Source organism: Sapajus apella, unplaced genomic scaffold (assembly GCF_009761245.1).
Source record: "Sapajus apella isolate SASKATOON/1434 unplaced genomic scaffold, GSC_monkey_1.0 scaffold33, whole genome shotgun sequence".
NCBI lineage: Eukaryota > Metazoa > Chordata > Mammalia > Primates > Cebidae > Sapajus > Sapajus apella.
The window spans coordinates 6,703,747-6,719,899 of record NW_022436973.1 but is presented as its reverse complement, the minus strand read 5'-3'; the positions used below and the strand labels follow the sequence as shown (position 1 = coordinate 6,719,899).

Genomic DNA, 16,153 nt, shown 5'->3' with positions numbered 1-16,153 from the left:
GAGATGGGGTGTCTCCATGTTGGTCAGGCTAGTTTCAAACTCCCAACCTCAGGTGATCCGCCTGCCTTGGCCTCCCAAAGTACTGGGATTACAGATGTGAGCCACTGCTCCCGGCCCAGAGATAATTTTTTTTTTTCTGTTGTTAATAATCTTCCTACTAAGTGCAAAGTAGTATTTTTTGTGTGGTTTTGATTTGTACTTCCATAATGATTAGTGATGGTTGAGCATTTCATTAGGCATTATTATTTTCATCTCCCCTCTCCTCCCCACCCCTCCCCTCCCCTCCCTTTCCCTTCATTTCTTCTTTCTTCTGAGACAGGGTCTCCCTGTCTCACCTGGACTGGAGTGCAATGGTGCCACCTCCCAGGTTTAAGCGATTCTTCTCAGCCTCCTGATTAGCTGAGATTACAGGTGCCCGCCACCACACCCAGCTGATTTTTGTATTTTTAGTAGAGATGGAGTTTCACCATGTTGACCAGGCTGCTCTCCAATTCCTGAACTCAAGTGATCTGCCCGCCTCAGCCTCCCAAAGTGCTGGGATTACAGGCATGAGCCACCACGCCCAACTCTAGGTCATATGTATATTACATTGTGAAGCTCTGACCAAGAGTCATTATATTAGCATGGGATTGGGAGAGGTCACAGAAAATTCTAGTTGGAAGGGTCCTCAAATCCTGCAGTGTAGCCCAAGGTTATACAGCAAGTTAGAAGTTCAACAGGCATCTGAAACCTGATCCCTGTTCCTTCTCTTTCTAGGAGCAGCCGAAGCTAAGCTGGCAGCCAGAGTGGAAGCCCTTGCCTAGAAGGTATTTATTGGACTCAAACTTGTTCCCTTTTTGCTTTCACCCAAGGCTTTCCTTATCTTAGGAAGCGGGGATCTGGCTGAATCTCAGTGAATCCATCTGGTTAAAATAAACATCTTGGGTGGTCTGAGATAGAAAAGAACTTGATGAAGGGTCAGATTTGGAAGTGGGAGAGACAGATTTGGAAGTAGGACAAATTTTGTCTTTGTGAGTCTGTAGCTTTTTAGCACTAGTTGAACACATGAGCTCAGCCTTAAAGCTATTTCCTTGCAGCTGAATGCCTTGATAGCATTGCCAGCTGCTTGTAGTGGGGTTTGGAAAGGAAGGTATGTTCTGAGGGGTAACTGGCCCCTCTCAGGCACTGATGGATCACAGGTATCAGAAATCCTGGGGGGAACCACCAGTCATGGAAAGAACGTCAGTTGTTGAAATGGAGGTCTGAAATTGCATCCTGGTCTTTTTTTTTTTGGCCTACAATAAATGTCATACTAGCACTTAATGAGCCTTTGCTAGGTACCAGTTACTTTGCTAAATGTTTCACATTCGTTTTGTTTTGTTTTTGAGACAGTCTCTGTCACCCAGGCTGCAGTGCAGTGGTGCGATCTTGACTCACTGCAGCCTCCACCTCCCGGCTTCAAGCAATTCTCCTGTCTTAGCCTCCCTAGTTGCTGGAACTCAGGCACCCACCACCTCACTCAGCTAATTTTTGTATCTTTAGTAGAGACGGGGATTTTGCCATGTTTGCCAGGCTGGTCCTGAACTCCTGACCTTGGGTGATCCACCCACCTCGGCTTCCCAAAGTGCTGGGATTACAGGCATGAGCCACCATGCCCAGTACATTCATTTTCATCCAAAACATGGTTGGGCTTTTAACCATTATACTAAACTCTTCCCTTTTTGTACCTTTACTTGCAATTTCTCTACATTGAGTATGGATTACTTCGGTAATTAAAATGGTAGGTTACACTAGACCTTCAAGTTAACATGGCCTCTCCAAAGCAAAGTCAGATGGCCCAGAGACCCTTCTGGTAACTTTGAAAGACAAAGAGTTGCGACTTTCCCAGCCTACCAGTTTCCTGGGGATAAGTCCTGATAATGACGAAGGTCTCTGGAGCAAGAGCATCAGAATCTCCTGTGGCAGGAATGCAGATTCCTACCCAGACCCTCTGGGCATGAGGTCTGGGAATATGCATTTTTGTAAGCTTTCCTGATGATACTGATGCATATTTAGGCTTGAGAATCACTTTTCTGGGTAATTAGGGCCAATTCTGCCACTTAAAAGCTGTATGGTATAGGGTGAGTTGTTTTACGGGTTGCTTTTCCCTCAGCTGTGTGCTGAGCAAGGATGGATAGTAACATATAGATTACCCTATTTCATCCTCCCAAGAGGTGAGTGTTACTATTCCCATTTTATTGATGATGAAAACTGAAGCTTGGAGTAGTGAACTGACTTGCCTATGGTCATAACAGCTATTCAGTGACAGACCAAGAATTTGAATCCAGGCTTGGGTTATAGAGAAATGCCTTTGAAATCAATAACATTGACAGCAGTGATGGTTATTTCTGCATCCTTCTTGAGTGCCAGACCTTGTCCTCTGCAGCTCTAGTGCCTAAAATAACAAGGATATAGCCACACAAGACAGACCTGGCCTCTGCCCTGTGGGAGTCTTCATGTACCAGCTTTCCAGCTAGATAGTACTTTTAAAATCCAGAGTCAAGTCTTATCCCAGAATGATGCTTATTCATAGGGCTGAATTGGGGCCAAAAAAAGTTTCCCAGTGGTTCTAAGCCTGGGGGCCATGGAGAAACTACCATTCGAAAACAGCAGAAAGGGGCCGGGCGTAGTGGCTCATGCCTGTAATCCCAGCACTTTGGGAGGCTAAGGCCCATGGATCACAAGGTCAAGAGATTGAGACCATCCTGGCCAACATGGTGAAATCCCATCTCTACTAAAAATACAAAAATTAGCTGGGTGTGGTGGTGTGTACTTTAGTCCCAGCTACTCAGGAGGTTGAGGCAGGAGAATTGCTTGAACTCAGGGGGCAGAGGTTGTAGTGAGCTGAGACTGCACTACTGCACTCCAGCCTGGTGGCAGAGCGAGACTCTGTCTCAAAAAAAAAAAACAGTGGAAAGGAGGAGGACTTCCCTGACCACCAGTCTAGAGGATGGCATACCCCCTCCCCACCAATCACTACCACTACCTTTATTTCTGAGATGGAGTCTCGCTCTGTGGGCCAGGGTGGAGTGCAGTGGCGATCTCTTTTATCCAGGGTGACAGAGTGAGACTCCATCTCAAACAAAACAAAACAAAAAACAAAAAAAGCAAGGGTATAGAGAGGTAGTCAGGCAATACACAGGCAGCCCAGACAACAGGTATTCACAACCAGAGGCTGATGCATTTAAAAGCTGTTTCCTGAATGAGGCTATAATAAGAAAGGTAGATGTCCTTAGATCACATGTTCCCAGCTTCAGAAGGGCCCTAGCCACATTATCCCGAAGTTCACTTTCGTTATCTAAAGTGCTTGCTCACTCCAGGGCTCAGTGGAAGCTTGATGCAGAAGATACTTTTTGTTTCAGTTCTTTGAAAAATATTTGTCAGAAGCCATCACTCCCTAGGGGATTGAACAATCCAAATTACTTCCCCTTTTCAGGGAATATTAGTATTTTCTAGATATAAATTGCATTTTTCTTTTGAGACGGAATCTCACTCTGTCGCCTAGGCTCATGTGTAGTGGTGCGATCTCGGCTCACTGCAACCTCCACCTCTGGGGTCCAAGCGTTTCTCCTGCCTCAACCCCGAGTAGCTGGGATTACAGGGGTGTGCCACCATGCCCTGCTAAATTTTGTATTTTTGGTAGAGACGGGGTTTCACCATGTTGGCCAGGTTGGTCTCAAACTCCTGACCTCAAAAGTGATCCGCTCGCCTTGGCATCTCAAAATGCTGGGATTACAAGTATGAGCTACTACACTCGGCTGATGTGAATTGAGTATTAAACTTATTTTGAAAAGCCCTAACAGCATGTGCCTGTTTTGCTGAGCCCCAGGGCCAAGTGTGCAGTTTGAGATACTGAGAGAGAAGTGGGGGAAAATCAGGACCTTGGGTGAATGGCTAAGGGAATTGAGGCTCTGTAATCTGGGAAACTTGAGTGGGGAGGCTCTCCAAATTCCTAAAGGAGAGTGACCTGCAGGAGAGATAAGACATCCTCCATCCAGGTGACTGGGATTAAATCACCAAGATTTCATTCTTAGAAGAAACTTCTTGTGCTTAGCCCATGGCACCGTTTTAAATAGCTAGATGATTCTACATTAGTGGCCACTATATAAGTGCCCACTATATTAGTTCAGGTAGGTTCTGAGCAGACCTGAGTGACCCTGAGGCAAAACAGACTTGAATTCAAATTCTAGCTCCATATTTATATGGGCCATATAAGTTCAGGCAAGTATCTTTTTTTTTTTTTTGAGACGGAGTTTCGCTCTTGTTACCCAGGCTGGAGTGCAATGGCGCGATCTCGGCTCACCGCAACCTCCGCCTCCTGGGTTCACGCATTTCTCCTGCCTCAGCTTCCTGAGTAGCTGGGATTACAGGCACACGCCACCATGCCCAGCTAATTTTTTGTATTTTCAGTAGAGACGAGGTTTCACCATGTTGACCAGGATGGTCTCGATCTCTTGACCTCGTGATCCACCCGCCTCGGCCTCCCAAAGTGCTGGGATTACAGGCGCGAGCCACCGCGCCCGGCCCAGGCAAGTATCTTAATACCTACTTTTTTTTTTTTTGAGACAAGGTTTCATGATGTTAGCCAGGCTGGTCTTGAACTCCTGACCTTGGGTAATCCACCTGCCTCCGCCTCCCAAAGTGCTGGGATTACAGGTGTGAGCCACCGTGGTGCCTGGCCCCTTAAAAAAAAAAAAAGGGGGTCTCATTCTGTCACCCAGGTTGGAGTGCAGTGGCCCAATCACAGCTCACTGTAGCCTCAAACTCCTGGGCTTAAGTGATCCTCCAGCCTTAGACTTGGAGTAGCTGGGATTACAGGCACAAGCCACAGCCCACTCAGTTTCTTTACCTAGGGCATCTCACTTTCATGTGTGTGTATACAAAAATTAAGAGATTGGGGCTGGGCATGGTGGCTCATGCCTGTAATCCTAGCACTTTGGGAGGCTGAGGCAGGCAGATCACAAAGTCAGGACATCGAGACCATCCTGGCCAACATGGTGAAACCCCGTCTCTGCTAAAAAATACAAAAAATTGCTTGGGCATAGTGGTACACGCTTGTAGTTCCAGCTACTCAGGAGGCTGAGGCAGGGGAATCGCTTGAACCTGGGAGACAGAGGTTGTAGTGAGCCGAGATTGTGCCACTGCACTCCAGCCTGGTGACAGAATAAGACTCTGCCTAAACAAAGAAAAAAAAAAAAAAAAAAAAAAAACACCAAAAAGAGATTGAATATAGCACAGACCCAGGCACACTCAGCCAAACTTGGTTTCCCACTGTTGCAGACCTTGAAGTTTGGTCTGCGGTTAGTGTACTGTCATTTCAGTATGGCAGAAATGTATTAACAGCTAGTTTAAGCAAAAGGGGGAATTTATTAGCTTACGTAATAGGGAAGTCTAGAGGTGGTCCTGGTTTCAGACATGATTGGAGCTACCATCTCATATAGCTGCTTCTCTGTGCTGGGTTCACACTGCAGTCATGTTCTTTCCTCAGAGAGAGGGGGAGGACAAAGTTGCCAGTTCCTCAAGGTTACATTCTGGCCACTTAGCAACTCCAAAGCTTAACTGTTGATCCCAGGGAAGACTGGCCTAGTGTGGGATGCAAAGGCCCCCTTCACCCTGAGTTGAATGGGATACAGAATGGAGTTGGTGAAAGGGACAGGGGTGCAGCGTGCACAGAACTCACAGTTGGCTACTAGAGGGAGAGTGAAAAATGTAAGGCAAAGAAACTAGTGACTGCTTTGTCTTCAAGCCTGGCCCCAAGCCCTGATGGATCAAACATCAAGAACCCTGTTTCTGCTTAAAAAAACAAAAACAAAAACAATTTTATTTGACAAAAGACAAAAAAGTTATTTACAGTAGTTTTTGCTCAAATAATCCAATGGGACAACTGTGCTTCTCCTCCAGCTTTATCTTACAACCAAACCCAAGCAGAGTCTGCCCTACCCCAACACCCCATTTTACACAAGGGGGGAATGCCAACCAGAATTCAGCAGCATGGCTCCCTCACCCCTCACCACCCTCCATTGCTCAGTGCACTGTGGGGAGGGAAAATCCCCCTTCAGCCCAATATACTTCCAAAGTTCTCTACTACAGAAATCCTGCAACAGTTGCATCAGACCTGGGCTCACTGACAGGGCTGGAATGGAAGAGGCTGGGCAAATGGTAGCTTCAGTTAACCTGGAGGCAGCCATGTTCATTCTTTACCACTGGGCCTCAGGAGGGTGAGGATCCCTGATCCCCCTGGGGCACACGGGGAGAGGACAAGGGAGAAAGAAGCCAAAAGGAGGCAACACAGAGAGCCCAGGAAACTTGCCCACCTGGAAAGAGCAAAACTCCCTCTCCTTAAGCAATCCATTCCCACTCCCTCAGCAAGAGATGGGTGACTCAGAAGTTGGTGAGCCTCTGTGATGGCTTCAGGGATCGTCCCAAAAAGTAAAGAACATGTTACTATCTTTCTCCTGGCTAGGCCCACCCACGTTAGTCAATATCCAGGAACCCCTTCTCCTTGTGCCTGAGCTGGTGATTTCAGGAAACTAAAGGCTGGGAGTCCTGATCTATCTTTTGGCCCAGTAACGACGTTATTCAGGACAAACATATTTCAGCTAATAATAACCTAGAATTAGTGTTTCTTAGCATATATAAAGATGGGGCATATTGCTGTTCAACACTATCAGCAATGAAACAGCAAAACAGACTAGATGTGGTGGCCCACACCTGTAATCCCAGCTCTCTGGGAGGCTAAGGCAAGTGGATCACAAGATCAGGAGTTCAAGACCAGCCTGACCAAGATGGTGAAACCCCATCTCTACTAAAAATACAAAATTAGCTGGGCGTGGTGACAGGCACCTGTAATCCCAGCTACTTGGGCGGCTGAGGCAGAGAATTGCTTGAACCGGGAGGCAGAGGTTGCAGTGGGCCAAGATCACACCGCCGTACTCCAGCCTGGGTGACAGTGAGGCTCCGTCTAAAAAAAAAAGAGCAAAACAAAAATGGGGGAGAGGGAGAAGCAGACAACCAATTGTGATCTGTTTCACTGGGAAGTTCAGGTCAGGGGCCCCTACAACTCTAGTTTAAGAGAAAGATGAAACAAAGACACTCCCAGCTAGCAGGCTTCTAACCCTTTTCCAGCCCCAGCCTCCTCTCAGGGCAGCTCCTCGGCAGAACACTATTCCTGATTTCCCCAAGTTGCCACCATTGTGGGAAGAGCTGCCCGTTTGGAGGACTTCCTGACCAGCAGATGGCTCACTTCTCTCCAAGTAGGAGGTGCTGGGAGCTTCCAACATTCGAGCCCCTCTAATCCAAGTTCCTAAAGGAATTCAAAACTCAGGGTACAGGGCAAAAGTGTTCAAGAACAAAGGGAAAAATATTAAAGAAAAAAAAATCCATCGCCTCAGTCTAGTTTACTTCCCCCACCCCCCAAAAAACTACAATACAAATTAAAAGAAAAAGCAAACACCTTTTGATTTTATCCTTCTCTGCTCGGTGCTTAGGTTTAGTCAGTCACATTCTGCTGGACTGCCCCCTGCTGTGGCTTTCTACCCTTCTGTGCCTGTGGCAGAAAGGCCAATGCACTCATACAGTTGTTTTTTCTGCCTTTTTTTGGTAAACCAAAACAACCATTTGAAATTTCACACTACTGCAGAGACTTAGCTGGTCCCCCAAATAAAAATACTCCTTTCTTGCAAAACAATCCCCAGTTACAGTGGTGGGTCCTTCCCAGTTCACCAGAACTCTTATCATGCAGTGCACTCTTTTTCCCCACACCTGGGCTAACTACTGCCGTGAATGTAAACCACAGCAAAAAAGGGAAAAATAAAACAGTTTAGCAAAAATCTAACATTCAACTGGAGTCGGTTCCGGTACATCCACTGGGTTCCTCTTCTTTTGTTCATGCATATGAACTTGGAATGTCCACACCTGGCTTGACAGAAACAGCACAGGGGTAGCTTGGACCCAACATAGGACTGAACTTGGCAGCTTTCCTGAGCCCAGCCCAGGAAACCAGGCTGGAACAAAGGTGTCCCAGGGATTCTCTGGAGCAGCAGCAGCAGCAGCAGCAGCACCGTGTTTGTCTCCGATCTCTTGGTCTCATCACTGAGGGGAGGCCTGGAGAAACGGCAGTCAGCAGAGGAGAGGTCCCCCATCACAGTGCAGTGGTGCCAACTGGCATCTTCCTGCTGAAGACCTCTGCACAGAGGAGATGATCCCAATGTTTGGCAGTGATCCATAGAAAACCCTCTGCATGAAAGGGAACCAAAACGGAAACCCAGGACAGCTGGCTTGAGCCTTGAGCACCCCTCTTGGCAGATGGCTACTGGGGATTTTCAGAGACTAAAGGGATGGGAGTGTGCAGTAATGGAAGTGATGGGTCCTGCTGCTTCTGAAGCTCCATCTCAGCAGCCCTCTGTAGCGCCACCTCCACCAGCAGCTGGAAGCTGCTGAAGTCCTCTTTGTCCTGCTCTGGGGGTGTGGGTGGTGGCGTGTTGAAGAGTCCACCTGTGGGGCTTCCGGCCTCAGCCCTGGTCAGCAGGGTGAGTGTGCTACCAGGGGTCACCAGGGGCTTGGGGGATTCCAGCTCCCCTCGTGGGAATGGGGCTGCTGGCTTTTCCCCCTGGCCTGAGTGGAGCGGCATGGAGCACACAGACAGGGAGAGCACATTGGTGGGGGCTGGGACAGACACAGCCAGCACTGAGGGGCTGCCGCCACGGGGAAGGGCCACATCTGAGGCCTTACCCCCGCGGCGGGAAATGGTAAACTGATTAGGGTCTTTCCCGTCCTTCCGAAGCATGTCTGGGAGAAGCCGCCGCCGGGCATTGATGAACCAGTTACATATCTGGAATAAATATATAAGACTGATCAGTTTGCTCAATCAAAAACAGCTATGGGCTGGGTGCAGTGGCTTATACCTGTAATCCCAACATTTTGGGAGGCCAAGAAGGGAGGATTGCTTAAGTCCAGGAGTTCAAGACCAGCCTGGGCAACACAGGGGACCCTGTTTCTACAAAAGAAATTAGCCAGGTATAGTGGTGCATTCCTGTGGTCCCAACTACTCAGGAGGCTGAGGTGCGAAGATCACTTGAACCCAAGAGGTGGAGGCTGCAATGAGCTATGATCACACCACTGGATTCCAGATTGGGCAACAGAACAAGACCCTGTTTCAAAATAAGGCAAAACAAACAGCTATGAAGTACTTACTATTGCCAGGACCCAGGAACACAGCAGAAAACAACACAGAGGTTCATGGTGCACAGAGAGAGTTAAATAAGAACATACACCAGCCTGGCCAACATGGTGAAACCCTGTCTCTATTAAAAATATAAAAATTAGGCCGGGCGCGGTGGCTTAAGCCTGTAATCCCAGCACTTTGGGAGGCCAAGGCGGGTGGATCACGAGGTCAAGAGATCGAGACCATCCCGGTCAACATGGTGAAACCCCGTCTCTACTAAAACTACAAAAAATTAGCTGGGCATGGTGGCGCGTGTCTGTAGTCCCAGCTACTCAGGAGGCTGAGGCAGGAGAATTGCCTGAACCCAGGAGGCGGAGGTTGCGGTGAGCCGAGATCGCGCCATTGCACTCCAGCCTGGGTAACAAGAGCGAAACTCCGTCTCAAAAAAAAAAAAAAAAAATTAGCTAGGTGTGGTGGCAGGCGCCTGTAATCCCAGCTACTCAGGAGGCTGAGGCAGGAGAATAGCTTGAACCCAAGACGAGGAGGTTGCAGTGAGCCTAGATTACGCCACTGCATTCCAGCCTGGATGACAAAGCAAGTCTCAAAAAAGCAAGCAAAGAAACAAAAAAACCCCATGTGGCTGGAGCTTAGAGTGGTAACTGAAGGTTACCTCTTTGGGGGAGGATTTGCTTCTTCTTTTTTTTTTTTTTTTTTTTGAGACTGAGTCTTACTCTGTTGCCAGGCTAGAGGGCAGTGGCCCAAAGTGCTGAGATTATAGGCCTGAGCCACCGTGCCTGGCTTGGAAGAAAGTCTTTGTTTCTGAGCAGTACCAGGACTAGCAGCCTCAGTAGAACATGTATTCAACCAACATCCTCGTCTTTTTTTCTACATGCTGCTGAGAAAGCTACAACTAACTCTGACCCCATTCCCATCTAGGTGATTGTTTAGAAGCATAAAATTTCCCACCATTAAGCGGTATGCATGTGGTTTGAGGGACACCTCTAGCACCATGCCCCCATCTCTGAACTCCTGCATAGCCCCTAGCTTCGCAGCTCTCCAGTCTGACCTCTTTACTGGTTGTCAGTTCTCTTTTGAAAATGCCACAGCTGTCATTCCTGTTCTAGAAAACTGCCATTTGTTTCTTACTGTCTACAGAATCAAATCCAGACTCCAGAACCTAGACAATAAGACCCATCCCTGGCTGGGCACAGTGGCTCACACCAGTAATTCCAGCACTTTGGGAGGCCAAGGTGGGCAGATCACTTGAGCCCAGGGTTTGAGACCAGCCTGGGCAACATGGTGAAACTGTATCTCTACAAAAATACAATTAGCTCTTGTGATAATGTGTGTCTTATAGTCCCAGCTACCTAGGAGGCTGAGGTGGGAGCATCAGCTGAGACCAGGGAGGCCGAGGCTGCAGTGAGCCATCATCATGCCAGTGCATTGAGTCAGGCTGGGTGCTGTGGCTCACGCCTGCAGTCCCAGTACTTTGGGAGGCCAAGGTGGGTGGATGGTTTTTGCCCAAGAGTTCTATATCAGCCTGGGCAACATGGGAAATTCCTGTCTCTACAAAAAGTATGAAAATTAGCTAGGTATGGTGATGCATGTCTGTAGACCCAGCTACTTGGGAGGCTGAGGTGAGAGGATAAATTGAGCCCAGGAGGATGAGGCTGCAGTGAGCTGTGACTGTGCCACTATACTCCAGCTTGAGAACTTGTCTAAAAAAAAAAAAAAAGAAGCCGGGCGCGGTGGCTCAAGCCTGTAATCCCAGCACTTTGGGAGGCCGAGGCGGGTGGATCACAAGGTCAAGAGATCGAGACCATCCTGGTCAACATGGTGAAACCCTGTCTCTACTAAAAATACAAAAAATCAGCTGGGCATGGTGGCATGTGCCTGTAATCCCAGCTACTCAGGAGGCTGAGGCAGGAGAATTGCCTGAACCCAGGAGGCGGAGGTTGCGGTGAACCGAGATTGCGCCATTGCACTCCAGCCTGGGTAACAAGAGCGAAACTTCGTCTTAAAAAAAAAAAAAAAAAAAAAAAAAAAAGCCAGCCAGGCTCGGTGGCTCATGCCTGTAATCCGAGCACTTTGGGAGACTGAGATGGGCGGATCACGAGGTCAGGAGTTTGAGACCAGCCTGGCCAACACAGTGAAACACTGTCATTGCCACTAAAGCCACAAAAATTGGCCTGGTGTGGCGGCCGGCACCTGTAGCTACTCGGGAGGCTCAGGCAGGAGTTCGAACCCGGGAGACAGAGGTTGCAGCGAGCCGAGACCACGCCATTGCACTCCAGCCTGGGTGACAGAGTGAGACTCCTCTCAAAAAAAAATAAAAAGTCAAGTTAGTTAGAGCTTTTCACCTTCCTGCTGCTCTCCCTTTCAAGGCTTCTTGCTCTTTCAAATATTATTTGAGTGCCTGCCTGCTATGTTGGGCCCAGTTCTTGGTGCAGGTATGCCTTTGTGAACTAAACAGACATGCACTCTACCCTATGGAGCTTACAGTGCACCTAGTCATGGAGACTGACGATCAACAGCTAGGTGAATAACCACCAGTAAGCACCAGAAACGAAATAGGAATAAAGGGGGATGGGAGGGGTTTATAAAGATAAACTCCCATAGCTAAGGGTTCTGGAAGGCTAAGACGTAAGGATAAGGAAGAGCCATACAGAAAGCTAAGAACATTCTAGACAATTCCAAGGAAAGGCCCTGGCCGTGGAGTTCTCATCTGCACTTTTTCACCTCTATGATCCTCCAATGCAGCTGAATGAAGGGAGGAAAGAGTTGGCTTAAGGAACCAACAGCAGCAGGGAATGGTAGCTGATGAGCTCAGAGGTGGGCAGGGCTGATTACCAGGCCAGAGCACCATGGAAAACCACTTAGTGGTCTATACGGTGGCATGATTGAAATTTCACACTCTAGGTCTTTCTGGCCCCATGTCTTTTCTCCCAGCCTAGCTAACTACAGCTGGCATCTATTCCACAGGTGACTCAAAGACAGCACCAGGCCTTTGTCCTGTCAGGCTGCAAGGCTCCTAAGCAGGGCAGAACCATAGGCTTCTGCACACACACGCCAGGAGGCCTCAGTGGATGCTGGCTGAACCAAATACTGACTAGAGCTGCAGGAAAACCCTAAAGAGAGCAAGGGCTAGCCAGGCGCGGTGGCTCAAGCCTGTAATCCCAGCACTTTGGGAGGCCGAGGCGGGTGGATCACGAGGTCAAGAGATCGAGACCATCCTGGTCAACATGGTGAAACCCTGTCTCTACTAAAAATACAAAAATTCAGCTGGGCATGGTGGTGTGTGCCTGTAATCCCAGCTACTCAGGAGGCTGAGGCAGGAGAATTGCCTGAACCCAGGAGGCGGAGGTTGCGGTGAGCCGAGATCGCGCAATTGCACTCCAGCCTGGGTAACAAGAGTGAAACTCCGTCTCAAAAAAACAAAACAAAACAAAACAAAACTGTCACCCTTCCCCCACCACCACGCCTGGCTGATTTTTGTATTTTTAGCAGAGATGGGGTTTCGCTATGTTGGCCAGGCTGGTCTCAAACTCCTTACCCCTGACCTAAGGTGAGCTACTCACCTCAGCCTCCCAAAATGGTAGGATTAAAGGCATGAGCCACAGAGCCCAGCCAGCTGGGACTTTAGATGAATGCCACCAGGTATGGCTATTTTTTTTTTGGTAGAGACAATGCATTGCTCTGTTGCCCAAGTTGGTCTCGAACTCCCAGGCTCAAGCAGTCCTACCTTGGCCTCCCAAAGTGCTGGGATTACAGGTGTGGGCCGCCATGCCTGGCCTCAGTTTTTCATGTTCTTTTTTTTACCCCTACTCCAGCAAGTTCATCTCTTTGTTTACATATATGCTGTGTAGTTTTCTCTCTCATTTACAAAATAGAGATTTTGCCTACTTTTTTTTTTTTTTTTTTTTTTTTTTTGAGACAATGTCTTAGTCACTCCAGCCTGGGCTGGAGTACAGTGGCATGCTCACAGCTCCTTGTAGCCTCGACCTCCCTGGGCTTAGGCGATCCTCCCACCTTAGCTGCCTCCTGAGTATCTGGGACTTTAGGCATGCATCATCACACCTGACTAATTTTTGTATTTTTTGTAAAGATGAGGTTTCCCTATGTTGCCCAAGTTGGTCTCGATCTCCTGGGCTTAAATGATCCTCCCATCTCAGCCTCCCAGAGTGCAGGGATTTAGACCTGGTATAGACCTGTACTCATGAGCCACCACACTCCATCACTGCCCACCCTTCAAGCTCAGTTAAAACCCTTCCATCCCTTTCCTGACCCTTTGCTTTGAACATCAGGCATTAGATTTGAACTTTTTTGTTTCAGTGACCTTCAGTCTCTACTTACTGTGTAGTCCTTGGAAGGCAGGGCCTATGTCAGCCCCTTTCTCAGTCTTTCTCTCTCCCTGTCATCCGGGTTGCCTGAGTCTCCAGTCGTTCTCCAGCCCTAGCTTATTTATTTGTTTATTTATTTATTTTTGAGACGGAGTTTCACTCTTGTTACCCAGGCTGGAGTGCAATGGCGCCATCTCGGCTCACCGCAACCTCCGTCTCCTGGGTTCAGGCAATTCTCCTGCCTCAGCCTCCTGAGTCGCTGGGATTACAGGCACGCGCCACCATGCCCAGCTAATGTTTTGTATTTTTAGTAGAGACGGGGTTTCACCATGTTGACCAGGATGGTCTCGATCTCTTGACATTGTGATCCACCCGCCTCGGCCTCCCAAAGTGCTGGGATTACAGGCTTGAGCCACCGCGCCCGGCCCCAGCCTTAGCTTATTATGTGCCTCAGAGTGACACTTCCAACTGCTATTAGTCATCTCCATCCAGAGCCACTAAGTCAGCCTGTCCAAAATGAAACTCCTATCAGAGGAAGGTGGCCAGATTTGGTTAGGTGCCAAGATTTCTGACAGAAGATAAGTATGTGGTGGCAACATGGTCAAACTAAGGACTATATTTCTTTCTTCTTGACTCCCTATTTCTGTTCCTGCAGCCATTGTACTCAGAGGCCCTTAGGCTTATAGCTTTGGGTCTTCTTACCCCTTCCCCATTCAGACACTTGTCTGGTGTGCTTCCGTGTCTTAAAACATGAGTACAGGTCTAAACCAGTTAGCCATCTTTTTTTTCTTTCTGTTTGAGACAGAGTTTCGCTCTTGTTGCCCAGGCTGGAATGCAACCTCTGCCTCCCAGGTTCAGGTGACTCTCCTGCCTCAGCCTCCCGAGTAGGTAGGATTACAGGTGCCCACCACAATGCCCAGCTAATTTTTGAACTTTTAGTAGAGATGGGGTTTTACTATGTTGTCCAGGCTTGTCTTGAACCCCTGACCTCAGGTGATCCATCCACCTCGGCCTCCCAAAGTGCTGGGATTACTGGCATGAGCCACTGCCCCCCACCTAGCCATCCTGTTTCTTCTACTTGTGAGAAAGCCCATATTCTTACTGCTCACCAGACTCCTGAAGTATGAAGTATGAGCATCCTACCCCATCCCCACCTTGCTCACATAGCCTCAGAGTCTCCCTGTACTCCTCCCCTGCTGATTTATACTCTGCACCACTGCACTGCCCTCCCCTACACCAGCCCACACTTCATCCATTGAGAGGAATCAGTTCTTGCATTTTTCTACCTCAACCTTCAGAAGAGATGTGGCCCGAAATACACAGTCCCCATTAGATTAGATACAATAACTGGAAAGGGCCAGGCCCATTAGTTCATGGTCTCTTCCAAAAATACAAAAAATTATCTGGACATAGTGGCGTACGGCTGTAGTCTCAGCTACTCACGAGGCTGAGACACAAGAATTGCTTGAACCTGGGAGGCAGAGGTTGCAAAGAGCCAAGATCGCACCATAGCAAGACTGTGTCTCTAATAAGTGAATGAATGAATGCAAAGATTACAGAAGTCTTGATCACTCTATGAAAACAAGAGATCAGGAGGACAAGGATATATCACTGCTTACTGCATTCCTGCATTGTCTGTGCTCCCTTCATTCCAACTCTTACACCAGCTAAATATATTATGTGGGTCAAAGACGTTGGGGGGTACTCACAAACTGCTGGTTTCAATTCCACTCTCATTGCTGGTTGTTTTTTGTTTTTTTTTGAGATGGAGTTTTGCACTGTTGCCTGGGCTGGAGTGCAATGGTGCAATCTCAGCTCTCTGTATCCCCATCTCCCAGGTTCAAGCAATTCTCCTGCCTCAGCCTCCTGAGTAGCTGGGATTACAGGCACCCACCACCACACCCAGCTAAATTTTTATTTTTTTTTTGTATTTTTAGTAGAGACAGGGCTTTACTATGTTGGCCAGGCTGGTCTTGAACTCCTGACCTCATGATCCACCCGCCTCAGCCTCTCAAAGTGCTGGGATTACAGGCGTGAGCCACTGCACCCGGCTCATTGCTGTTCTTAGTTCCCTAATTGATGGTGTGCTGAGGGCAGGAACGGTCATCTTCACTTCTGCATCCAGTAGCAGTAATAGACGGTGGACATCCAGAAATGGTCTCCCATTGGGAGTTATACAGGGGAAATGCTATTGCCTGCTCAACTAGGCCGTGAAGCAGCAGCTTCACATGTGTTTCTCTAATAGCCACCCCCTAGCTGGAGCTATCTGGAGTCCCATGTCAGGTTCTGTTTGGTCCTGTTTGGGATGGCTCAGCAGCCATTCTGTCTTACTTCAAGAGGCTTGGGAGTATTACTTACTCTCTGTATATACTATGTATTATATATAGAGTTTTCACTCTGTTGCCCAGGCTGGAGTGCAGTGGAGCAATCTTGGCTCACTGCAACCTCTCCACCTCCAGATTCAAGCGATTCTCCTGCCTCAGCCTTCTGAATAGCTGGGATTACAGGCACCCATCACAATGCCTGGCTAGTTTTTGTATTTTTAGTAGAGATGGGGTTTCACCATGTTGTCCAGCCTGGTCTAAACTCCTGACCTCAAGTGATCTACCCACCTCAGCCTCCCAAAGTGCTG

The 16,153-nt window shown here is 48.3% G+C and overlaps 1 protein-coding gene across 1 annotated transcript; it reads right to left on the bottom strand.

Annotated features, from left to right (window-relative positions):
* Positions 1-7,604: 7,604 nt before the first annotated feature.
* TGIF2 (TGFB induced factor homeobox 2) lies at positions 7,605-9,344 on the bottom strand. The gene has a single exon (XM_032295051.1). The coding sequence runs from the start codon at positions 8,801-8,803 to the stop codon at positions 8,327-8,329; it is 477 nt and encodes a 158-aa protein (XP_032150942.1). The 5' UTR covers positions 8,804-9,344; the 3' UTR covers positions 7,605-8,326.
* Between the last annotated feature and the right edge of the window lie 6,809 nt (positions 9,345-16,153).

Excerpts from the sequence above, each read along its gene's own strand:
- TGIF2 (XM_032295051.1), bottom strand. The coding sequence starts at position 8,803 with ATGCTTCGGAAGGACGGGAAAGACCCTAATCAGTTTACCATTTCCCGC.